This window comes from Salmo trutta, chromosome 31, assembly GCF_901001165.1.
Source record: "Salmo trutta chromosome 31, fSalTru1.1, whole genome shotgun sequence".
Taxonomy (NCBI): domain Eukaryota; kingdom Metazoa; phylum Chordata; class Actinopteri; order Salmoniformes; family Salmonidae; genus Salmo; species Salmo trutta.
Window position 1 is genome coordinate 12437351 of NC_042987.1, and position 26709 is coordinate 12464059.

At 42.4% G+C, this 26709-nt stretch overlaps 1 protein-coding gene across 2 annotated transcripts; it reads left to right on the plus strand.

Moving 5' to 3' along the window:
• Positions 1 to 1862: 1862 nt before the first annotated feature.
• Positions 1863 to 25129, plus strand: LOC115169561 (phospholipase ABHD3). Of its 2 annotated transcripts, none has more exons than XM_029725295.1 (9): positions 1863 to 2134; positions 3322 to 3485; positions 13026 to 13208; positions 14260 to 14305; positions 17048 to 17160; positions 19192 to 19365; positions 19835 to 19883; positions 20024 to 20137; positions 23111 to 23261. In XM_029725295.1, the coding sequence occupies exons 1-9, from the start codon at positions 1976 to 1978 to the stop codon at positions 23129 to 23131; spliced, it is 1023 nt and encodes a 340-aa protein (XP_029581155.1). In that variant the 5' UTR covers positions 1863 to 1975; the 3' UTR covers positions 23132 to 23261. The 2 variants fall into 2 exon arrangements, with proteins under 2 accessions (XP_029581155.1, XP_029581154.1); XM_029725294.1 differs by having other exon boundaries at positions 1866 to 2134; positions 20024 to 20189; positions 23111 to 25129.
• Positions 25130 to 26709: the final 1580 nt, after the last annotated feature.

Genomic DNA, 26709 nt, shown 5'->3' on the forward strand with positions numbered 1-26709 from the left:
ACTTTGCAACTACTTAGCATGTTAGCTTACCCTTCTCCTAAACCCTAACATGAACCTTTTTAGCTAACTCCTAAACGTAACCTTAACCCCTAGCCTAGCTAACATTAGCGAGTTAGCTAACGTTATCCACCTAGCTTGAATTCGTAACATATCATACGTTTTGCAAATTTGTAAGATGTTGTACTTTTTGCAAATTCGTGACCTAACATGTTAAGCAAATTAGTAACATATTGCACGTATTGCAAATTCATGACATATAATACGAATTGTAATTCGTAACATATCATATGTAATGGGTGAAGGACATCCACAAATTAATACATATATAACTCTAAATGTGCGCAAATGTTTTGCATGGAATAATCGGAAATGTGTAGTTCTGACTATGCTCAATAGGTGGTGATATTAAAACCAAATAGTTATAACGTTTAACCATCCCCTGAAAATGGCACGTAGCTGTCAATGGTATTAGCGGAGCTGGGGGTCTCCTTGCCCCCCAGCAGCCAAATCGAACGTATTGTGGCGTTTTATTGAAAACGACCTATTCCAGTGACCTGTAGCCTGTATTATACATTTGAATATACAGTATTTGCTTCCATGGAACAATGTGTTTACCACCTATTCCGTAAACCCAGTCACTGGTTTTCATTGAGGGGCTGTGGCTTTTATGTAATGTATCCTTCCTTTCTTTCTCTCTTGAAGATATCTCTGATCTAATTTATTGTGATAAGATCAGTGATTTAGACTGGGTGTAAAGGTGCATTAGGCAGGCTAAGGGCACACTGATTAGATCTAATTCGTTGACTGTAAAAAATGACTGGACTTAAAGATCTCCTACATTTGAATGGATTCTAAAGAATCGTCCAAGTGACAGACCATTATGACAACAGACAGAGAGACGTCTGTTCAGGGCAATAGATGGCACATGCAGTGGTGTAAAGCACTTAAGTAAAAATACTTTAAAGTACTAGTTAAGTCGTTTTTTGTCGTGTCTGTACTATATTTTTTGGCAACTTTTACTTCACTACATTCCTCAAGAAAATGGTGTACGTTTTACTCCATACATTTTCCATAACACCCAAAAGTACTCATTACATTTCGAATGCTTAGCAGGACAGGAAAATGGTCCAATTAAAATACTTATCAAGAGAACATCCCTGGTCATCCCTACTGCCTCTGATCTGTCAGACTTACTAAACACATACACATATTTTTATAAATGATGTCTGTACATTTTTAAAACAAGAAAATGGTGCTGTCTTTGCTTAATGTAAGGAATTTGACATTTACAGTTTTACTTTTGATACTTAAGTATATTTAGAACCAAATACTTTAGACTTTTACTCAAATAGTATTTTACTGGGTGACTTCCACTTTTACTTGAGTATCTTTCTATTAAGGTATCTATACTTTTACTCAAGTATGACAATTGGGTATTTTTTCCACCACTGGGCACATGCAACATGGCCCTTGCGTAATTCCAGTCGCGGTGATGTGACACAGCCTTGATTGTACCCACACTCTGGGTCATGGCTAGAAAGGTACAACTTTTGTGACATTTATTTCAAAATAAATGTTTTATTGTTGCATTTTAGCTAACCCTAACCTTCACCCTTTTCCTAACCTTAACCTAATTATCCTAACCTGCTACTTTAATTAACCTAACCTGCTGCGTAAATTATCCTAACCTGCTACGAAAAAGATAAATCGGACAAAATGTGCATTATTTCTTATCAAAACCAGCTCCCGCTGTCCCCGATGCAATGTTGGCTGCTTCCACTGCAGGTGTTATATAGCCTAATATTGCGCCTGCTAAAGCTCAGCGCAGTCCGGTCAAATAGCGCCATCGTCTGCCTCTATATATATCGCTCCCCTTGACTTTCCCCTTCACATTTGTGCATGCGTCCAGAGGAGCAGAGGTTTCATTCGAACCTGGCCGCTATACCTGAAAGCGCGAGATAACAGGGACCTGGCAATGATCTCACTGGACTTCAATTTGAATGTTTTGACAAGGGACCTGTCACTTTATCTGGAAAATCAAGTGAAAGTTGGACTTTTTGGATCTGGAGTATTGTCACTGGTGCTTGGCTTCAGCGCAGCTTATGCCTACTATTACTTGATCTCTGTCGCGAAGGTAGGGAGGTCACAGAGGCTGCTTTGAAGAATAATTATTTGGGATACATTGTAACCTGCAACTTGTATTTTAATTATTAGAATGTGGCATAACGGTTATTATGAGGGATATTGCTCGCGCTTTTGCGCATCAAACCGGCTCAGCTGCTGCATGGTTTGCTGAGGGGGCTGATTTATTACAGTACCGTACGAGCATCTGCGGTACTGCACATGTGATATAATCTCTCAATAAAATGCTATCGTATGATTTTTCTCCAGACTAAATGTGAATATTCAAAACTTGTACAATTAGGCCAAGGCTACATATTTACAAAAGTTGAATTGTTATTTAGGCCGCATATCTTTTATCGTGAGTCCTTTGTTGGTTTTGTAATCTGAAATGTCGATGATGTAGGCTCGGTTTAGGCTATTATCATACAAGCTGTCAGAAATCTTCATGCAGTGATTGTTCATTACCTACTGTAGGTCTACTGTTATATTCAGAAATGAATGGGTTTTCCAATATTCGATTTCCCCAATAATGAAACGCATAGGCCTATATAACATTAGGCGATCGTTTGATAATAATAAAACATACAATAACGACCGTGCATTACATTTGTTGTTATACAGGTTCAGAGATGTGCTGCACATGTATAAGGGCCTATATTCTCTGATAGGACAGATGTGTTTGATATTGTGGTGACCTCATATAATCCCATTTGCAACACTGCCTACTGTCACTGTATTCTCATTACCAGTCTCCTTCATCTCCACTAGTGACTGCAGAATGTCCCTAAAACTCACCAAAACATTTACTATTTTCTCACACTTTATACAGTCCTCTAAACCAAAATTAGAGCAACATAAAATATTTAGATTCCAGACTTGGTATTGCATTACAATTACACTATAGTTGTTGAGATCCTTCCTTTGGAATCAATATTCAATATCATGTGATTTCAGTGAAGAGGCTTCACGATGTTTTTAAGGGTATTGTAAGGGAGGAGTGGTGTAGATTGTGAATGATGAAGTATAATGAACTGTATTCTGGAGATTGTTTGTCGTCTGTAGTATACAGTGTGTAAATTCAATGTAGGAAAGGCACAACAATGTATCTTTGACTTGCATGGTCAGACATTCCTCCTCCACTTCCCCTCAATAACGTGAAAGCCACATCACTCACACACTTCATGTCTTGTATTGCAGAAGCCCCAACTGATTTCTGGTGGTAAGAAGTTCTACCAGTTCCTGCGGGACCAATGTCCCGTGGTGTCAGAGACCTACTACCCCACCTTCTGGTGCTGGGAGAGCCGGATCCAGACACTGCTTAGACCATTCGTCACGGCTAAACCGGGGGTCAGCTACAGAAAGTAAGACTTTTATAGGATGAGAAGTGATGGTAGTGGTGTTATTGTTGAAAGAACTATCTCAAAATGAACATATTGCGAGAGGATCTTTAGCATGTGATCTTTAGCATCTCTTTAGTAAGTGTCAAAGTTCAAGGGTCACTTGGCCTAGTGACCAGGTAGAATGAACGTTGAATTGACGTCTGTGCCCAGTGGGTCGCACCTCTTGGCTTCGTCAAGACTTATCAGCAGAAACGTGAAAGGAATCTTTTGTGTGATGGTATTGGCTCAGCCAACCGGTGCCACTTTAATGCAATTTTGTTAGAGATTAATGGTCAGGGTGTCCAAGGCCTCCTGCATTTATTAGGTGGGTTGAAATTAATTAAAATGAGTTGGGGGTAGTTAGTATATATATATATATATATATATATATATATATATATATATATATATATATATATATATATGTGTGAGAACTCCTTCAAGACTGTTGGAAAAGCATTCCAGGTGAAGCTGGTTGAGAGAATGCCAAGAGTGCAAAGCTGTCATCAAGGCAAAGGGTGCCTATTTTGAAGAATCTCAAACATAATATAGTTTGATTTGTTTAACACTTATTTGGTTACTACATGATTCCATATGTGTTATTTCATCGTTTTGATATACAATGTACAAAATAGTAAAAATAAAGGAAATCCCTGAAATGAGTAGGTGTGTCCAAACTTTTGACTACAGTGCCTTCGGAAAGTACTCAGACCTCTTGACTTTTTTCCACATTTTGTTACGTTACAGCCTTATTCTAAAATGTATTAAAATAAAAAAAATCCTTAGCAATCTACACACAATACACCATAATGACAAAGCAAAAACAGGTTTTGGGAAATTTTAGCATTTCATAAATAAATCTTATTCATTATATGCAAAAAAATTCTAAAAACCTGTTTTTGCTTTGTCATTATGGGGTATTGTATGTAGATTGCTAAGGATTTTTTTTTTCAATAGCTTATTTTTTGTATTTATTTTTTACCTTTATTTAACTGGGCAAGTCAGTTAAGAACAAATTCTTATTTACAATGATGGCCTAATACATAAGTATTTAGACCCTTTGCTATGAGACTCAAAATTGAGCGCAGATGCATCACGTTTCCATTGATCATCCTTGAGATGTTTCTACAACTTGATTGGAGTCCACCTCTGGTAAATTCAATTGATTGGACATGATTTGGAAAGGCACACAACTCTCTATAGAAGGTCCCACAGTTGACAGTGCATGTCAGAGCAAAAACCAAGCCATGAGGTTGAAGGAATTGTCCGTAGAGCTCAGAGACAGGATTGTGTCGAGGCACAGATCTGGGGAAGGGTACAAAAAAAATTCTGCGTCATGGAAGGTCCCCAAGAACACAGTGGCCTCCATCATTCTTAATTGGAAGAAGTTTGGGATCATAAAGACTTTTCCTAGAGCTGGCTGCCCGGCCAAACTGAGCAATCGGGGGAGAAAGGTCTATGTCAGGGAAGTGACCAAGAACCCGATGGTCACTCTGACAGAGCTCTAGAGTTCCTCTGTGGAGATGGGAGAACCTTCCAGAAGGACAACCATCTCTGCAGCACTCCACCAATCAGGCCTTTATGGTACAATGGCCTGACGGAAGACACTCCTTAGTAAAAGGCACATGACAGCCCGCTTGGAGTTTGCCAAAAGGCACCTAAAGACTCTCAGACCATGAGAAACAAGATTCTCTGGTCTGATGAAACCAAGATTGAACTCTTTGGCCTGAATGCCAAGCTTCACGTCTGGAGGAAACCTTGCACCATCCCCACGATGGATGTTTTTCAGCAGCAGGGACTGGGAGACTAGTCAGGATCGAGGATGAACAGAGCAAAGTACAGAGAGATCCTTAATGAAAACCTGCTCCAGAGCGCTCAGGACCTCAGACTGGGGCGAAGGTTCACCTTCCAACGGGACAACGACCCTAATCACACAGCCAAGACCATGCAGGAGTGGCTTCGGGACAAGTCTCTGAATGTCCTTGAGTGGCCCAGCCAGAGCCCGGACTTGAACCTGGTCGAACATCTCTGGAGAGACCTGAAAATAGCTGTTCAGCAACACTCCCCATCTAACCTGACAGAGCTTGAGAGGATATGCAGAGAAGAATGGGAGAAACTCCCCAAATACAGGTGTGCCAAGCTTGTAGCGTCATACCCAAGAAGACTCAAGGCTGTAATCGCTGCCAAAAGTGGTTCAACAAAGTACTAAGTAAATGGTCTGAATACTTATGTAAATGTTTTATATATATATATATATATATATATATTATTATTATTATTATTTTTTATTTTTTTGTAAATTAGAATACTTTTCTTAAAACCTGTTTCTGCTTCGTCATTATGGGGTGTTGTGTGTAGATTGATTGACACATTTTTATTTTATCAATTTTAGAATAAGTGTCACGCCCTGACCTGAGAGAGACGGTTTATTTCTCTATGTTGTTAGGTCAGGGTGTGGGGTGGGCATTCTATGGTTTATATTTCTATGTTTTGGCCAGGTATGGTTTCCAATCAGAGGCAGCTGCCTATCGTTGTCTCAGATTGGGAACCATACTTAGGCAGCCCTTTTCCCTCCTTGAGTTGTGGGATCTTATTTTTGTACTGCTGTGTAAAGCCTGCAAGACGTGACGGTCGTGTTCCATTGTTTATTATTTTGTTTAAGTGTTCAGAGTTCAAATAAATTCAAGATGAACACATACCACGCTGCACCTTGGTCTACTCCTTTTGACGATCGTTACAATAAGGCTGTAACCTAACAAAATGTGGAAAAAGTCAAGGTGTCTGAATACTTTCCGAAGGCTCTGTATATAATATATATAATATAGTATATTCCACAGAGCTAGAATCAAAATAGTGATTTGATCTGATTTACTGACCGAAAATACCAAATTATTTGATCGTCGTCATTAGTTACTGTATTTATGTAGGCTGTCCACTAAGGAGCAATATCATCATCAACTTCAATAGCCAATCAAGATAGAGTAGACCTTCTGAAATCTTTACTACTATTGCTGAAAGGGAAACTATAGGTAACTAACCACAGAATGGGACTATAGGCCATCTATTACTATTGTCCTGGCCTTGATAGCAGTCAGTCAGACTTGCCCTAATCTGACCCAGTGACTCAGAAGGATGCCCTAGTGCCAAGGGCATTCCACTTCCCTTGGCCTTTGTTTGACCATTGTCCAATCAAGCAGCTACATGTTTCCCACTTCCCACAATGCACCATGGCAGCATGTGGGTCTCACCCACCACCTGTCTCAGATCAAAGCCTGTGTGTGTGTGTGTGTGTGTTGCTGGAGGTTATTAGTCATGAGGGAAGAGAAGACCTCTACTAACCATAATCAAATCTACACAAGGACAGAGCATAGAAATTGCATTACTAGAATTGGAAAAGTGCCTCAGACCATGGCAATTTAACTATTTGACCCACCATGGAATGTTGAACTGAATGGGATAGAGATCCTTGAAAGCTGACCAGGTTTGTCTCGATTATCGCTGGCTGTTGGAGTGAAATTTCTCTCTCTCTCACTCCACTCATCCGCATCTGGGATTAGCATGTCTATAAAAGAGGTGTCCTCCTATTCTGCTTGTGGGTCGTGCTCGCTCTCGATTGGTACACGGCCCAATCAGCTGGCTCCAGATTGGTGCACGGCCCACGACCCCAGTGGCTGCTCTAGTCTCGCCTTTAAGTGCATATTTAATGCTGGTGTGGTTCTGTAATTTCATTCCTCCTCCAGTCATACAGGCATTGACAACCAATGTTGTCGTCTGGTCGCTCGGTTGGTTGGCGTGAGATGGATTGCACTGGGAGTCATTGACCCCAGCTAACGGGGTAGGCTTGGGGAAACTATACATTTATTCTCCATAAGAATCCACTGCAGCTGCAGCGAACAAAATCTCTTCACAGCAAAAAAGGTTGATCTGAGCACCCAGTCGGAGGTCGCAAATGGAGCATCAGAATTGTATCAGGATTGAGATCCACACATGGATGTAATTTAAATTGGAAGTCAAATCAGATTTCATGTTTTTTTGTTTACACTTTAGGGAAAAGATCAGATAAGTATCAGATATTCTAAATCATTGGCAGAAGATCTGAATTGGTCTGCCTGTATAAATGCAGCTTGTGAGGCTGATCACTAGTGAAATAAAGTCGTTGTCAAGAAAATGGTGCAGGTGGGACTGCACGGCTGCAATTGCACATGCAGCCCAATTATAGGCAAAAGATCTGCACTGATTGGTCAAAATACCAATTAGGTGGCAAAAATGATCTGCATACTAGGTTCAGTTTAGTCCTAGCAGAACTCGGCTAGGGGAAGGGAACGTCCGTGCCTCGCGTACTCTTTTACAAGACCCTTCGCATTAAAAAAAAGCAATATTACTTTGTCCCTCTTGAGATGCCATAGCAACAACATAGTCAGTATACAATTCCTCAAAATAGTTAGAATGAATCTAAGATGAATCGGTAATTAATTTAGCCGTTTTTGCCGAGGAGGTCTGGTCGCAATATTTTACATCTAAGTAAGATGTTTGGTGCAGTATTTCTCAAGTGGAAATATAGATCCATATAGGTTCCAACAAGAAAATAAACATTACTATAAGGGCACAAGGCAGATGGTTAGAGTCTTTGTAGTTTACTTATAATCCAAAAGGAGAAGGAAAGAGAATTGTCGTGGACAGGCAAAAGGTCAAAACCAGATTCTGAGTTCAAGAGGTAAAGAGTGGCAGACAAGCTCGATGTCAGGGCAGGCAGAAGGGTCAGGCAGGCGGGTACGGAGTCCAGAAAAAAACAGCCAATGTTCAAAAGTGGGAAGACTAGGAAAAAGATAATAGAAAACAGGCACACGGGAAAACACGCTGGTTGACTCGAAAACATGCAAGACGAACTGGCACAGAGAGACAGGAAACACAGGGATAAATACACTGGGGAAAATAAGCCACACCTGGAGGAGATGGAGGCAATCACAAGAACAAGAGAAACAGATCAGGGCGTGACAATTACAGTTGTTAATAATTCTATACCTTAAAGTATTCGATTTCAGATATCTCTCTCGATATATGTGTATATAAATAAAGTGGTTGTCAAGAAAAACAAAAAGATAAACGCCACATGCAACAACTTCAAAGATTTTACTGAGTTACAGTTCATATGCGGAAATCAGTTAATTGAAATAAATTCATTTGGCCCTTACCTATGGATTTTACATGACCGGGAATACAGATACCTTTTTAAAAAAAAGGGCCTCACAATGGGCCTCAGGATCTCGTAACTGTATTTCTGTGTATTCAAATTGGCATCGATAAAATGCAATTGTGTTCATTGTCTGTAGCCTATGCCTGCCCATACGATAACCCCACCACCATCATGCGGCACTCTGTTCACAATGTTGACATCAGCAAATCGCTTCCCCACATGACGCCACGCACATCATCTGCGGTTGTGAGGCTGGTTGGACGTGCTGCCAAATTCTCTAAAACGACGTTGGAGGCGGGTTACGGTAGAAAAATGTACATTAAATTCTCTGGCAACAGCTCTGGTGGACATTCATGCAGTCAACATGCCAATTGCACTCTCCCTCAACTTGAGACATCTGTGGCATTGTGATGTGTGACACAACTGCACATTGGCCTTTTATTGTCCCCAGCACAAGGTACACCTTTATAATGATCATGCTGTTTAATCAGCTTCTTGATATGCAACACCTGTCAGGTGGATGGATTATCTTGGCAAAGGAGAAATGCTCATTAACAGGGATGTAAACAAATGTGTGCACAACATTTGATAGAAATACGTTTTTTGTGCATATGGAACATTTCAGGGATCTTTTATTTCAGCTCATGAAACATGGGACCAACACTTTACATGTTGTGTTAATATTTTGTTCAGTGTACATATAGATATACAGTATATACAAAAGTATGTTGACACCCCTTCCAATTAGTAGATTCATCTATTTCAGCCACACACGTTGCTGACAGGTGTATAAAATCGAGCACACAGCCATGCAATCTCCATAGTCAAACATTGGCAGTAGAATGGCCTTGCTGAAGAGCTCAGTGACTTTCAACGTGGCACCGTCATAGGATGCAACCTTGCCAACAACTCAGTTCGTAAAATTTCTGCCCTGCTAGAGCTGCCCCAGTCAATTGTAAGTGCTGTTATTGTGAAGTTGAAAAGTCTAGGAGCAATAACGGCTCAGCTGCGAAGTGGTAGGCCACACAAGCTCACAGAATGGGACCACCAAGTGCTGAAACGCAAAGCATGTAAAAATTGTCTGTCCTCGGTTGCAACACTCAATACCGAGTTCCAAACTGTTTCTGGAAACTACATCAGCACAGTAACTGTTTGTCGGGAGCTTCATGACATGGGTTTCCAAGGCCGAGCAGCCGCACATAAGCCTACGATCACCATGCGCAATGCCAAGCTTCGGCTGGAGTGGCGTAAAGTTTGCTATTGGGCTTTGGAGCATTGGAAACGCGTTCTGTAAAGTGATGAATCACGCTTCACCATCTGGCAGTCCGATGGATGAATCTGGGTTTGGCAGATGCATAGTGCCAACTGTAAAGTTTGGTTGAGGAGGAATAATGGTCTGAAGTTTTTTTTCATGGTTCAGGCTCCTTAGTTCTAGTGAAGGGAAATCTTATCGCTACAACATACTAGACAATTCTGTGCTTCCAACTTTGTGGCAAGAGTTTGGGGAAGGCTCTTTCCTGTTTCAGTATGACAATGCCCCCGTGCACAAAGCGAGGTCCATACATAAATGGTTTGTCGAGATCAGTGTGGAAGGACTTGACTGGCCTGCACACAGCCCGGAACTCAACCCCATCGAACACCTTTGGGATGAATTGGAACACTGACTGCGAGCCAGGCCTAATTGCCCAAAACATCAGTAGGTGTCCACATACATTTGGTCATGTAATGTATCTCCTAGATATAGGACAGACACTTCAAAACCTTAGTCAACAAAATCTATCAAAAGGAATGTTTTTTTTGCCATTTAGGAATATGTTTTTCAATGCGTTTCTATGGGCTATAGTACTAAAGGCCAAATAATAAAAAAAATATATATATATATATATATACTGCTCAAAAAAATAAAGGGAACACTTAAACAACACATCCTAGATCTGAATGAAATAAATAATCTTATTAAATACTTTTTTCTTTACATAGTTGAATGTGCTGACAACAAAATCACACAAAAATAATCAATGGAAATCCAATTTATCAACCCATGGAGGTCTGGATTTGAGTCACACTCAAAATTAAAGTGGAAAACCACACTACAGGCTGATCCAACTTTGATGTAATGTCCTTAAAACAAGTCAAAATGAGGCTCAGTAGTGTGTGTGGCCTCCACGTGCCTGTATGACCTCCCTACAACGCCTGGGCATGCTCCTGATGAGGTGGAGGATGGTCTCCTGAGGGATCTCCTCCCAGACCTGGACTAAAGCATCCGCCAACTCCTGGACAGTCTGTGGTGCAACGTGGCGTTGGTGGATGGAGCGAGACATGATGTCCCAGATGTGCTCAATTGGATTCAGGTCTGGGGAACAGGCGGCCAGTCCATAGCGTCAATGTCTTCCTCTTGCAGAAACTGCTGACACACTCCAGCCACATGAGGTCTAGCATTGTCTTGCATTAGGAGGAACCCAGGGCCAACCGCACCAGCATATGGTCTCACAAGGGGTCTGAGGGTCTCATCTCAGTACCTAATGGCAGTCAGGCTACCTCTGTCGAGCACATGGAGGGCTGTGCGGCCCCCCAAAGAAATGCCACCCCACACCATGACTGACCCACCGCCAAACCGGTCATGCTGGAGGATGTTGCAGGCAGCAGAACGTTCTCCACGGCGTCTCCAGACTCTGTCACATCTGTCATGTGCTCAGTGTGAACCTGCTTTCATCTGTGAAGAGCACAGGGCGCCAGTGGCGAATTTGCCAATCTTGGTGTTCTCTGGCAAATGCCAAACGTCCTGCACGGTGTTGGGCTGTAAGCACAACCCCCACCTGTGGACGTCGGGCCCTCATACCACCCTCATGGAGTCTGTTTCTGACCGTTTGAGCAGACACATGCACATTTGTGGCCTGCTGGAGGTCATTTTGTAGGGCTCTGGCAGTGCTTCTCCGACTCCTCCTTGCACAAAGGCGGAGGTAGCGGTCCTGCTGCTGGGTTGTTGCCCTCCTACGGCCTCACCACGTCTCCTGATGTACTGGCCTGTCTCCTGGTAGCGCCTCCATGCTCTGGACACTACGCTGACAGACACAGCAAACCTTCTTGCCACAGCTCGCATTGATGTGCCATCCTGGATGAGCTGCACTACCTGAGCCACTTGTGTGGGTTGTAGACTCCGTCTCATGCTACCACTAGAGTGAAAGCACCGCCAGCATTCAAAAGTGACCAAAACATCAGCCAGGAAGCATAGGAACTGAGAAGTGGTCTGTGGTCCCCACCTGCAGAACCACTCCTTTATTGGGGGTGTCTTGCTAATTGCCTATAATTTCAACCTGTTGTCTATTCCATTTGCACAACAGCATGTGAAATTTATTGTCAATCAGTGTTGCTTCCTAAGTGGACAGTTTGATTTCACAGAAGTGTGATTGACTTGGAGTTACATTGTGTTGTTTAAGTGTTCCCTTTATTTTTTGAGCAGTGTATATATATATGCCTAAAAGGATCAGAAACTCTAAATCAAATAGCTAAATGATCCATGGTATGACCATCTTAAAACAATTCCATATGTTAGCTTAGTACCTCCTCCCTATTCAAACATTCTCTACCGAAGTTCTCATTTGGGCAGCATGTACGAGACAGCGCAGAGAAGCAGGAGAAATGTTATAGCGGTATTTTGACATGCATAACCAAGAGATGTGCTTTTTGATAATCCAACCTATGGATTACAGAATAAAGGAGTCACAATTTTGGGTTTCAGTGGGATTGGGACTTGACAGGAAAATAGCCTAGGCTCTAGGACGAGAAGATTGAATTTTCCCTCATGTCTCTCTGAATTGTTAACAGACTCATGACACAGATGCCTACGTAGTGAATTGTGTATAGGCCTATCAAATTTGTGACTGCCTGAAGACTTAAAATGACAGCTCAAAGAGACACACGTTCTTTAATAGACTACGCTGTAGGGGGTTTCCTTTAGGGTTAATTAACTGAATTCAGGTTGCGAATGCAGTCCGGCAAGACCGGCAGTGTCAATTTTGTGTGCGCTTTGAATTTATGGCCACTTTCTGTGAAGTAAATACGCTAGGCTTCCATGCTACAACCTGTTTGGATAATGTGCTACTACATTTTTCCTAATCTGATGCTGAGGAATTAGTGCAGACATCGGGGAAGAAATTAGTCATCATTTTTATTTTTGGGAAATATGAAGTGTTCTCGGGACAGTCCCGTGATCCCGGTTACCCATGATAATCGTTAGTTTGTGTGTCTGTAATTTAGTGCTGTCTTATTCTACCCGGCCTGTCCCGCATCTCTTCTGACTGTTATGTCTGACCTCCTCCTCTCTGCAGTGAGCTCATTAGAGCAGCAGATGGAGGGCAGATCTCTCTGGATTGGTTCGACAACGATGACAGCGCCTCCCACCCCAACTCGGCCACGCGCCCCACCGTCCTGCTGCTTCCAGGCCTGACCGGCACCAGCAGAGAGTCCTACATCCTCCACATGGTCCAGCAGAGCAGGGAGCTGGGATATAGGTGTGTGGGCCTGGCTAGAAGTACTAGACAGTACTGCACAGTTTTCATTAATTCAAACTATTGTTCCATTCAATACTCTGGATTAGGCCTATGTCTTAGCCTGTAGGACTATTTTAAACACTGTGTACAGTCAACTCTTGATAACACGCTCATCTGTTTCAGTGCTTTGCAGTTCAGTAGTCCAAATTCAAATACATTTCCTTTCCAGTGAACATGCTCTATGTCAGGAGTTGACAATACTTTCAAATGCATTTGTACATTGTGTTTTAACAACTGTGTATGAAGGGATTAGGGTTACTTGAGGTAGGCAGCTGCAACAATAGAGAAGCTAGCCAAGCTCTCAGTAGGCAGAGCAGAGCTGCTTTGGAAAGAAAGAGCTGAACGTTGCACAAGCACTAAGAGATGCCGAGGGAGGCAGTTTTTTCTCCTCCAAAAGGCCCCTCTGTGTTCTCTGTACTCATTCTTTAAAACGGAGGGAGCAGTTTAGAGAAGGTACGGGAGGGGGGCAGGCAAGCAAACGGAGCAGGGAAGGGAGGGTGGCATGCAAGCTATCAAAGCAGGGAAAGGAGAGGGGGGGGGCAAGCAGGCAAACTCAGCATCTTTCACCCCAGCCCTCACCCCTGTCCTGCTAGCTTAGTGAATTACAGTTTACTGGTACAAGCTTTGCAGCAGGAAGCAAATGTACGTCACCACTCCTTGCCGTGTCCAACCCCCCCCCCCCCCCCCCAATCTACAGTATGGCCCCACCCTGCTGCTGAGTTTTACAGATAGAAACAGCAAGTTTGAGTCTCTCAGATAACAGATGAGTAGAGAAATGCATGATACTGCTGTTCAGCACTAATAGAAAAACAGATTGGGGGCAGCGTGTTATTTTGAGTCATGCAGTGCACCTGGAAGTTAGAACATAGTCATCACACATTGTCTGCTGGTACTCGCTTACATTTAGGAAATGAATCATATTAGCGTTAGTCTTGTAATTTCTCAAGGAATGCAAGGAAGGAAATGGAATGAATGGAATTCCAAGGGTAAAGTGCATGTTGTTGTGTTTCAGGTGTGCGGTGTTCAACAACAGAGGGGTGTCTGGCGAAACTCTCTTGGTGAGAATTTAATATTCATACAGTTCGTACAGTTTCAAAAGGATTGGTGCGCGTGTGCCTTTTTATGTTTTCAATTCAGACATGGATTCAAAACCACAACCGTTTTCGACGACTATATTACTCCGTACAATCAAAAGGTATCTTCGTCTACACGGCTATGCAAACACTCACAACGTGACAAAGACACAGGCCATACATCCTAGTGGTGCTCCACATGCCTGTGCAGGCTTTCGCCTGCATTGTCATTGGTGCTATTTATCAGTGTGACATCGCCGTCACTATGTCACCGAGCAGCCCATAACATGTCTGTGTCATGTGTAACCCGTAGTGTGTAACCCATAGTGTCTTGGGTAACCCATAGGGAGCCTAGTCCAGACAGGATGCAGACAGACTATGTTGTTACATAGCAGGGATTGAATTTACAGGTGGATAGATAGTGTATTCTAACACTGGACCGTAGAGCAGAAGGACTTTGCCCTGTCCTGTCTTCACCAAGCACTTGCTCCTTCTGAGATCCACTGTAGCTCAAGCTTTATCTATGAATCTATGCCCGTTCCAGATCTATTTAGCCAACAATTAGGGTTTGTCAATCTCCATTGAAGTGAGGAAGTGCTATGATGCTATTCAAGAGATGCTAATGTGCATAAATGATATTAGGTATCGGTGTCACCTAAACAGCTCAGCCAGTCGACAAATGGAGCCTTGTATCGTGCCATAGTTTGTGGCCACAATGTCCTTTTTGAGATCTGTGCTCTCAGAATAAATAAATGGGTTGTTTTGTGTCTTGTCATTGTTGTATTCACATGCACAGTCACAAAGACAGACACACATGCACTCAAGCATGAACACACACACGAACACACACACACCAGTTACTGTATCTTGTAACCCAGGCCAGGGTTTCATTTGAAAGGGCTATTCTCAGTTGCCAAACTGGGCCATTACTGTAGTGCACACAGATAATTAGGAATTAGAGTACAAGTAATTTAATAGGATCTCTATGAGTGCACATGTGAAAAAAATCGAACAAACTTCACGTGTTGTCTGCATGATGAGATAAGAAGTACTCTAATTATGCCTAGTTAAATAAATATTTGCAGTGTTTTGTATGTACAGGTATGTATATAAACCAGTACTATGATCTCCAAGTATAACTATTGCACTACATAACGTGGTGGTAGGAAAGGAATCTTCTTCCACTAGCTTTGAGGTTTTATGCAAATGCCTACGCATTCATAAGCCTTTGACTGTTTTCTTTGTGGCCAGTTTAGTGTAAATGGCGTCCATTGTTTAAATAGGGCACAGTATTAGAATGAATGTCCTGCTGTGTGAGAGGTTCCCTCTTGGAGCTAATTCAGTTCTTCAGGTTTCGAACTGCAGCCGTTGCACTTAGTTGGTCCATTTGAGTCGCATCATATATCATAGTAATATTTACCATTACTACAATGCAATGGATGATTATTGGACATTGAAGTGTGTTCTATTGTAGTAAACTTTAACACTGTATCATCAAAAGGGAAATTGGTTCACGTTGTTTTTATTGTGGATATTCTCGTTGTAACCGTACCAGTACAGTTCTTACTCCTCTCAAGTCGTCTACTCAAAAACGTAGGCTACGAGGACACAGCAAGTGGATATGGCTGCTGTGAAAAAACAGCTTCCACTTTGGCTGAGCTTTGCTCATGAATATTGATGAGGAAAGGTATTGGTATGCAGCCACAGAGACAGACAACATGTCTGACTGAGAAATAGGTGACGTTAAATGGACTTGAAACGCTGAAGTGATGTTGTCAGGGAGTATGATGTTATAAAACCAGCTTTAAGGTTATTTTAAATCCATGTGTTGTCAGTTATTAGTACTTTAGTGGGTTTTAGGTACAACATAGAACAGTTGTAAAGCTGTAGCCTATCCCTTTTTAGATTGTACTAGTATTTCTATTCATTGTCACCTTTATAACCCTGTTGTGTTTCATTTAGTTTTGTCATTGAATGTCCCGAGTGGCGCAGCGGTCTAAGGCACTACATCTCAGTGCTAGAGGCGTCACTGGTTCGATTCCAGGCTGTATCACAACCGGCCATGATTGGGAGTCCCATAGGGCGGCGCACAATTGGTCCAGTGTCATCTGAATTAGGGTTTGGCCGGGGTAGGCCGTCATTGTAAATAATAATTTGTTCTTAATTGACTCGCCTAGTTAAATAAAGGTTAAATATAAAATAGAGTTTTGACTTATTTTCTTTTCTCAAACCTTAGTGGCCCATTATTGTTCTCCATGTCTGTGGTCTCATTTGACTAAGCGGGTCATGTGCTTAATGTTTAACAAGAATTTCTTGATGGACAGATGCTACAGTCCAGAGGCTATCCAGCAGCAGCCTGCATGCTACACAGCTCTGACTACTCTTCAATGGTGTTACAACTGCTCCTGTGGTTGCTACTGCGCTAACTCCAAATAGCCTGAATCAGCCATTTGTAATGCCAGACCTTCTTTTCCTACCACTCATCAGTAGAGCGCCATGGAAACGACATAGCATCATGGAGATTGTTTGGCCTCTAAATCACAAGCAGTATTTGTGCACGTGTGCGAGAGAAGGTATGAAGGCTTGAGTGTAATTCATGTACCGTATGCGCACGTCTGACTATAGATACCCTAACAGTGTGTGCACGTGCAGGGAGGATGGTACACAGTACACACACTCTGCAAAAGCACACATGGTGAACTCTTCTTATCTTTGTGTGCCACCCAGACACCCAGAACGTACTGCGCTGCCAACACAGAGGACCTGGAGGCTGTCATCGAACACATCCAGAGGACAAATGAGGACGCCCCTCTCATGGCTGCTGGGGTCTCCATGGGCGGGTACGTGCCTCTTCATGCATTCTCACTTCAATGGACAGTGACACTGGGCCAAATCCCAAGCACATGCATTACTCAGACTTCTGCATAAATCGTGTATTATTGTAGCTTATTGACGTCAACGGGATCTGTATAGAGCAATACTATACTACAGTATTACTTCACTGAACTGTGGGAGTCAGTCTGATGCGAGTATGGTTTATGTAAATCAAATCAAATCAAATCAAATGTATTTATATAGCCCTTCGTACATCAGCTGAAATCTCAAAGTGCTGTACAGAAACCCAGCCTAAAACCCCAAACAGCAAGCAATGCATGTGAAAGAAGCACGGTGGCTGGGAAAAACTCCCTAGGAAAAACTCCTGAGAAAGGCCAAAAACCTAGGAAGAAACCTAGAGAGGAACCAGGCTATGAGGGGTGGCCAGTCCTCTTCTGGCTGTGCCGGGTGGATATTATAACAGAACATGGTCAAGATGTTAAAATGTTCGTAAATGACCAGCATGGTCAAATAATAATAATCATAGTAATTGTCGAGGGTGCAACAAGCACGTCCGGTGAACAGGTCAGGGTTCCGTAGCCGCAGGCAGAACAGTTGAAACTGGAGCAGCAGCATGGCCAGGTGGACTGGGGACAGCAAGGAGTCATCATGCCAGGTAGTCCTGAGGCATGGTCCTAGGGCTCAGGTCCTCCGAGAGAAAGAAAGAAAGAGAGAAAGAGAGAATTAGAGAGAGCATATTTACATTCACACAGGACACCGGATAAGACAAGAGAATACTCCAGATGTAACAGACTGACCCTAGCCCCCCGACACATAAACTACTGCAGCATAAATACTGGAGGCTGAGACAGGAGGGATCAGAAGACACTGTGGCCCCATCCGATGATACCCCCGGACAGGGCCAAACAGGCAGGATATAACCCCACCCACTTTGCCAAAGCACAGCCCCCACACCACTAGAGGGATATCTACAACCACCAACTAACCGTCCGAAGACAAGGCCGAGTATAGCCCACAAAGATCTCCGCCACGGCACAACCCAAGGGGGGGGCGCCAACCCAGACAGGAAGACCACGTCAGTGGCTCAACCTACTCAAGTGACGCACCCCTCCCATGGACGGCATGGAAGAACACCAGTAAGTCAGTGACTCAGCCCCTGTAAAAGGGTTAGAGGCAGAGAATCCCAGTGGGAAGAGGGGAACCGACAAGGCAGAGACAGCAAGGGCGGTTCGTTGCTCCAGCCTTTCCGTTCACCTTCACACTCCTGGGCCAGACTATACTTAATCATAGGACCTACTGAAGAGATAAGTCTTCAGTAAAGACTTAAAGGTTGAGACTGAGTCTGCGTCTCTCACATGGGTAGGCAGACCATTCCATAAAAATGGAGCTCTATAGGAGAAAGCCCTACCTCCAGCCGTTTGCTTAGAAATTCTAGGGACAATTAGGAGGCCTGCGTCTTGTGACCGTAGCGTACGTGTAGGTATGTACGGCAGGACCAAATCGGAAAGATAGGTAGGAGCAAGCCCATGTAATGCTTTGTAGGTTAGCAGTAAAACCTTGAAATCAGCCCTTGCCTTAACAGGAAGCCAGTGTAGGGAGGCTAGCACTGGAGTAATATGATCAAATTTTTTGGTTCTAGTCAGGATTCTAGCAGCCGTATTTAGCACTAACTGAAGTTTGTTTAGTGCTTTATCCGGGTAGCCGGAAAGTAGAGCCTCGAGAGCGCACTTGGTAGTCCTTAGAGTTTTAATGATTTTCAAAAAAGGTCAACGCTCACCAGCAGAAATTATGTCATGGGTTGGTTATGTATTTTGAAATTTTGCAGCCTCATGCTTTCCCCCTGTTAGAAACAACACTTTTCATTTGATTCAGAGAGCTCAGCCTCTCAGTAGCACTTACACCATGTCAAAAGGGGTATTCAAGCTATAATCTCCCAGCTAAGTGCAGATTGATGAAAAATGTAACATTTCACAATCCTCCTCTGCTCTCCCCTCTCCCCTCTCCCCACAACCCTCTCCCCCTCTTTTGAACCCCAGGATGATGCTGGCAAACTACCTGGGGAAGAAGGGCAGGGAGACGTGTCTGAAGGGTGTGGTGGTGTTCTCGGCAGGCTGGGATGTGTTTGCGTGTACAGCGTCACTGGAGAAGCCTCTGGACCGCTTCCTCTTCAACTCTTACCTCACTAGCTGCCTGCAGGCAGGTGTGGACAGGTGGGTGGGGGCCAGAGGAAGCTGGAGCCTGGGCTGGGGGATTAGCCTATTTTAGCTGTTAGCATTGTTTAACATTGTTTTCCTTTTAGCGGTTAGCACCTGACCCCTGAGGTCTGTGGAGGGTGTGAACTAGCTTGGCCACAAGCCTCTTTCTTTCTTTCTTTCTTTCTTACTTTCTTTCTTTCTTTCCTTCCATCTCTCTCGCTCTCACTCCCCTCCCTCTCTCCGCTCTCTCGCTCTCGGTCTCTTGCCTCTCTCTCCGCTCTCTCTCTCTTCGCTATCTCTCTCTGGGGATCCTGGACATATTTTATACTCTGTACTTCACTCTCAGGCCCCAATCATATCATGAACATTGCCACTGGATATTAAAGCAAACCGCCATGCTTCCCCATGATCCCCATTGAAGCAAACCTACTTCCCCAGTGAAGCAAACCTACTTCCTGCTTCCTCATGTTTTTCTCTCCTCTAGACACAAATCTGTCCTTGAGAAGAGTTACGACATTGATCATGTGATGAAGGTAAAATGCACTTCCTTTTTAATAACCTCCTGTAAATCCAATCAGTCAAAGAAAACAATCTATTCTTATCATGTTCTAGTCTTGTCCTTATGGCCCTCTTGGACTGCTGCCAAATGTTGTTTATCCCAACCCCCATGCAGGCCAAGACCATCCGTGAGTTTGATGAGAGGTTCACGTCTATAATGTTTGGCTACCCCACCAACGATGACTACTACCACGATGCCAGTCCCATCCACAAGCTCAAGTCTGTGCAGGTGCCCATGTTGTGTCTAAACGCTGCAGACGACGTCTTCTCCCCCTGTCATGGTGAATCCACAATCACACCCCACCCCTGGCCCTCCATGTTGGTTGCTTAGCCGATGAGCAAGGCCTATACGGAAAGACAATGCAGACAAAACAGTGGTTCTCAAATTTTTTGTGGTTGGGGACCCCTTTTGTGATAACAAATTCATCAGGGACCCCTTAAAATCAGAACACAAGAAAATATCATACAAGGAGTTCTGCTATGACTTTGGCAGTGCATGGCCGTATGAAACACGTCTCGGGCCCTGGGAAGGACCATTTTGGCACACGTTTTGCCATGAGGCAGAGAGAACTTTGCAATTTTAAAGATTAAATTGCAGTGCATTTACAGTGCCTTCAGGAAGTATTCACACCCATTGACTTTTTCCACATTTTGTTGTGTTATAGCCTGAATTTAAAATGGATACAATTGAGATGTTGTGTCAATGGTCTACACACAATACCCTATAATGTCAAAGTAGAATTATGTTTGTAGAATTTCAAGTTTTCAACCCCTTTGTTATGCAAGCCTAAATAAGTTCAGGAGTAACAATGTGCCTAACAAGTCACATAATAAGTCACAATCAGTTGAGCTGTGAATTTCAAACACAGATTTATCCACAAAGACAAGGGAGGTTTTCCAATGCCTCGCAAAGAAAGGCACCTATTGGTAGATAGATAGAAAAAACAGACATTGAATATCCCTTTGAGCATGGTGAAGTTATTAATTACACTTTGGATGGTGTATCAATACACCCAGTCACTACAAAGATACAGGCGTCCTTCCTAACTCAGTTGCCAGAGATGAAGGAAACCGCTCAGGGAATTCACCATAAGTCCAATGGTGATTTTGAAACAGTTACAGAGTTTAATGGCTGTGATAGGAAAAACTGATAGATCAACAACATTGTAGTTACTCCACAATACTAACCTAATTGACAGAGTGAAAAGAAGGAGGCCCGTACAGAATAAAAAATATTCCAAAACATGCATCCTGTTTGCAATAAGGCACTAATGTAAAACTGCAAGAAATGTGGCAAAGAAATTAACTTTATGCCCTGAATACAAAGTGTTATGTTTGGGGGAAGTCCAACACAACACATTGCTGAGTACCACTCTTCATATGTTCAAGCATGGTGGTGGCTGCATCACGTTATGGGTGTGCTTGTCATCGGCAAGGACTAGGGAGGTTTTTGGGATAAAAATAAACAGAATAGAGCTAAGCACAGGCAAAATCCTAGAGGAAAACCTGGTTCAGTCTGCTTTCCAACAGACACTGGAAGACAAAATTCACCTTTCAGCAGGACAATAACCTAAAACAAAAAATGTACACTGGAGTTGCTTACCAAGACAACATTGAATGTTCCTGAGTGGCCTAGTTACAGTTTTGACATACATTTGTTTGAAAATCTATTGCAAGACTTGAAAATGGCTGTCTAACAATGATCAACAAACAACTTCACAGAGCTTGAAGAATTTAAAAAAGAATAATGTGCAAATATTGCACAAACCAGGTGTTCAAAGCTCTTAGAGACTTACGCAGAACGACTCAACGCTGTAATCGCTGCCAAAGGTGATTCTAACATGTATTGACTCAGGGGTGTGAATACTTATGTAAATGAGATATTTCTGTATTTCAAAAACATGTTTTCACTTTGTCATTATGGGGTATTGTGTGTAGATGGGTGAGAAAAATATAAATGTAATCCATTTTAAATTCAGGCTGTAACACAACAAAATGTGGAATAAATCAAGGAGTATGAATACTTTCTGAAGGCACTGTATTTTTTGTTTGTTTTTGTAAACAATACAAGAAGTATTGAACAGAAATTGATAATTGACCCTTAGTTCAGCCATGTCCCCCTTAGTTACTGTTGCAACCTCAGACAACATTTTCCCGGAAGCACAATTCCTAATTCAACCACTGGTGAAATCCCCTCACAATGATCTCAAACTGTGTTTCCAGTACACAATCAAATTAAACACAGACTACCCCTTGCTAATCAGGAAACTCTTGGGTATGTTGTGGTGGACTGTCATTTCAATTGCTTTACAGGAACCTGGTAAAATGACGTTTGTGGTGTAGCTAGTTTCTGAATTGCTCTGAATTCACTGTCAGAATGCAGTCTAAGCTATAACCACTTTTGGAGCTAACTAGTGCTCTCAAATCGTATCCTGATGTTGACAGCAGATGGGAGCTAAGTATTCATAACATTGCTAACTTAGCTACCTAACTTACATTTTGAGAAAACAAGTTATATTAAGTGGCTGCCTAGCTATCTAGCTTTCACAGGCTCTGCATTTCAGGAATCATAGTAGCAATTACTCCTGGTGAACTGTTCACTTATTTAATGATAATGACATACATTTTATTTGAAGAAAACTCTGTTTTCGCTATAGCCCTCTCCGGCTTTCATTGCGTTTAAACGTGAGCTTGTCCGAGGTGTCGGACTCGACAACAGTTGCGATCCGTTGGAGCGCAGCGATTGGTTGCCCAACATTCGGTGTGGGGCTTAGCGAATGGTCAATTGGTGGAGTACTGTGGATATCATAAACATTTTATAAAAGGTTTCTCTTTTTTTCATTCTATTTCTTTGATGGATACCAATATCCCCGTGAGCCTCCCAGGCCCATGCTTCCCAGGGTTAAGAACATCAATTGGAGATTAATAATATTACATTGAATTGTATTACACCCTGTACACTTATTCCACGGACCCTTTGCCAAAATGTGTTTAATCTGTTAGTAATATAAAAAAATAGATATGAAATAATAATATATATATATCTGTACATTTCTTGTAATGCCTTAACGTGTACGTGCATACCGTATTTCTGTGGGGTTTTGGAAGTTAAATCGACAATCTACTGTATAGTGCTTGGTGTATGTATCCATTGCTTGACTGCTGATTATTAACAATGTGTTTTGTCTCTTCTCCTCCTCAGCCATTCCAGTGGAGGCAGTGAAGCAGAACCCTAACCTAGCCCTCCTTATCACTTGCCATGGGGGCCATATTGGTTTCCTGGAGGGCCTGTGGCCCCGACGGAGCACCTACATGGACCGCGTGTTCAAGCAGTTTGCCAAGGCCGTCATAGAACAGGGTGGTGACCTCAATGACCTTTCCAGCTAATAGGACCAGTTCTTCTCTTTTTCCTTCTCTCTGTCGTCCCTTCACACCTTCCTTTTCTCCCTCTCTCTCTCTTTCCTTCATTCCTTTTCTCCTTCCCCCAGTCCTTCTCTCCTTACTTCCTCGTCTCCATCCCTCTCTCTCCTCCATCCCTCCCTTTCTCCATCACTCCCTCCATCGCTCCATCCCTCCCTACAAGCAAAAAAACATTTTCTTTTGAAGTGAACACTGTCACAATACAACATTTGTCCGTCCACTCGTGTTCCTTCATACATTAATTAATTCAGTGTATGTCCCCATGAATTCATACTATGCTTATTCGAAAAAGTGATTGCAATTGCTCATGTCGACGGTGAAATGATGAGTATGTTCACATTAGTTGTGCTAGCTAAATGAGTGTGTGGTGGAAATACTTTTTTAAGTTAACAGAAGTACTGTATGACATGAATCCTTTCAGCTGTCTTTCCCCGTCCGTCAGTGTTCTCAACAACACCTTGTGTATCAGTAGGATTTTAGTCCTCAGGGATTGTATTTATTTTTACATAGTCTGTCTCTGTCTGTCCGTCTTTGTTATGAATGTGAATGTTTTTATGTTGAAGATCGTTAATTCAAAAAAAAAAAAAAAAAACACACAAAAAACCCCCCATATCTAATCTCTCATGACAGACAGCTAGCTGCTATAGTAGCGTGATACTTAGTTCTTGGTTCGAGATGATAACTTTCCCTTACCCGAACAGATCACAGTATTTATGTTCTCTTGAATTGTTCTGCATGCACTTTTATTCACACATTCTACCTGTGCACACACCAAATAGCTCTAACAATGTAACTCATTATTAATGATAAGGAATGTGAAATTGCACTATTTTAGTTTGAACGAACCATGCCTCTAATTCCTTCATGCAAACACACTTGATTTCAATTCTTTTTAATATGTTAGTAAGTATACCCAAAAGTCCTAATAAATTAATATACAAATACCACAGGGATGTTATTGTTGTCCAGATCTTAAAGACACAGCCAAGTCTTAGTTACTTCATGGACCAGTACTGTATTTTACCCTACTTGTAGGGTATTTGCTGAGCATATCAACCTGAAACCTCATGTTAGAATGAAGGTGCTAGATACAGTGATGTGTATGATATATTGTACATTTGAACATAGATGGGATGGGATGTAAGATGGGATGTAAGATGGGATGTATGCATACCCTCTATGTTGACTGTGATCCTGCACCAGATGCATATTTCATCAATGCAGCCTGGTTGCCAGTTTAGTTCTGCTTAAGACAACAATGAGAATGGAGTTGTTTGCCATAAAGGAGTTAGCAAAAGTAGCACCAGATTTGGCAACCGGACTGTCACCAATGCACTGTTTCAGACATTGTCCGCATTCAAAATGGCACCATATTCCCTATATAGTGCACTACCTTTGGCCAGAACCTCATGGACCCTAGTCAAAAGTTGTGCACTCTGTAGGGAATTGGGTGTCATTTCAAATGCACCTATGACTTTGTTCCTGTGGAATTTGTATGTTTCTTTATTCTGCCCCGTGGCCATTAAGTAGCATGTGTCTCATCGTCATCACGTCCTGAACCTTACGACTTAGAACACCGCCTCATAATCAGTAGCACAAAGGACATATTTTGTTAGTAATTATATTTATGATATTATATTTCATTTTATATTTAAAAAAACAAACATTCTATTTAACATGCCTAGCAATAAGATTTTCAAATTAAATTGTCTATGTAGTAAAAGTACCAGTATATACATGTATCAATACGGAGTGTATTTCGCTGTATGTAATACATTATTAAATGAAACCTACTACAGTACAGTTGTCTGCCGTCTCTCTTCTCTCCAGTGCTCTGCTTGTTAATGCATTTCCTCAGTTGACTCTGCCTGATTTTATTGACTTTTAAGGGTTTGGTAATTTGGTCAGTGCCCCAATGTTGGCATCAACTTCAGTATCATCCAAGAGATGTGTAATGCCACGTTCACGTCATGTCAGAAACTTGGGACCTCTGAGTTAAAATGAACCTAAGTTATTTGTGTAGAGCTTCCTAATGGTTGATTCTGATACTTCCCGAGTGTGAAACTCTTTCTACAACGAGCAAGCAAGTCGGAAATGTCTGAGTTTCCGACATTAAGTGAACGTGGCATAATAATAAGCTACTGTATGTTGCATCATCCATCCCTATTTCCAACACTGGCATGAAATGAAGACGCTATATGTTTCTACTTTTGACTCCTCCTTAGTGAAAACATATTCCAATGTAAATACATTTTATTTCCCTCTTCACATTAACATCTTTGCAGAATGCAGGCAAATCATCTGTAATCGGATTCACATGGGGATGGGTCTCTGCTAAGCTCTGGTCCACGGTCAGACGACCTCACACAGCCTCTTACGACATTCAGAGGTCCTGTGGAGGTAACATTCGACAGCACACAGAACAGAAGCCGCATGGCTTATCATATAACCCATCACGTGCCACACAGCCAGGTCATTAGGTTATGACACATGTGTCACGCTATGCCGGGCTCTCTGTTTTTGGTTGGCCGGATTTGGTCGACTCACTGTCATTGGCTGTCCTGGTGTTGTGTTTCTAACAGACTTTGGTTCAAATGGTACTGCTGACACCGGGCTATAATCCTTCACACGCACGAACACACACAGCTCCCAGACAGTGTTGGTTTCAGCTAAATGGTTCTAGAAAGCTTGGGAGGGAAAGTCGTTAGAGTAGACAGTGGACAAATTTCATTATCAGGAATCTATGTGACCTATATTGTATTGACCAGACACACGCACACGCACACACACACACACACACACACACACACTTATCTAACTAAGCAATGAGGTTCAATTACTTCTGTTTCATAATTCATTATGTCAGATATTGAATATTTTAATCATGTAAAATGTGCGTGGTTAGATTGAGTACAGTATTGCCAGCTACAGAGAAAGTAGCCTGAGGGCTAAACGACTGAAAATAGTTTTCAGATGGAATCCTCAGGAGAGGGACAATAGGTTTCTTTGTTAAGGGCAATGTGACAATGACATTTTACAAAGCAATGTAGAAACAATGCAATTGAAATGGTAAAGGTGGACAAAGAGTGCTATACCTGGATAATATTTCTGTTACGACTATACATGTGTAAGGGGGGGGGGGTTGCATATGTAACTCAGGAAATACTATACAGATGTTGTTTAAATTCCTGTAGGATCAATTATGTCTTACCCACAAATGGTACACCTAGGGCATCAGCTGTGCTCTGAGAGACAGAGTGAGAGAGTGACAGAGAAGTAGAGAGAGAGAGAGGGGGTGAGAAACAGGCAAATACACAGTAAATCAAGTATAGTTGAAATCACAGTGTTATATTTTTGGGCGGCACTCTAATGGGAGTTATC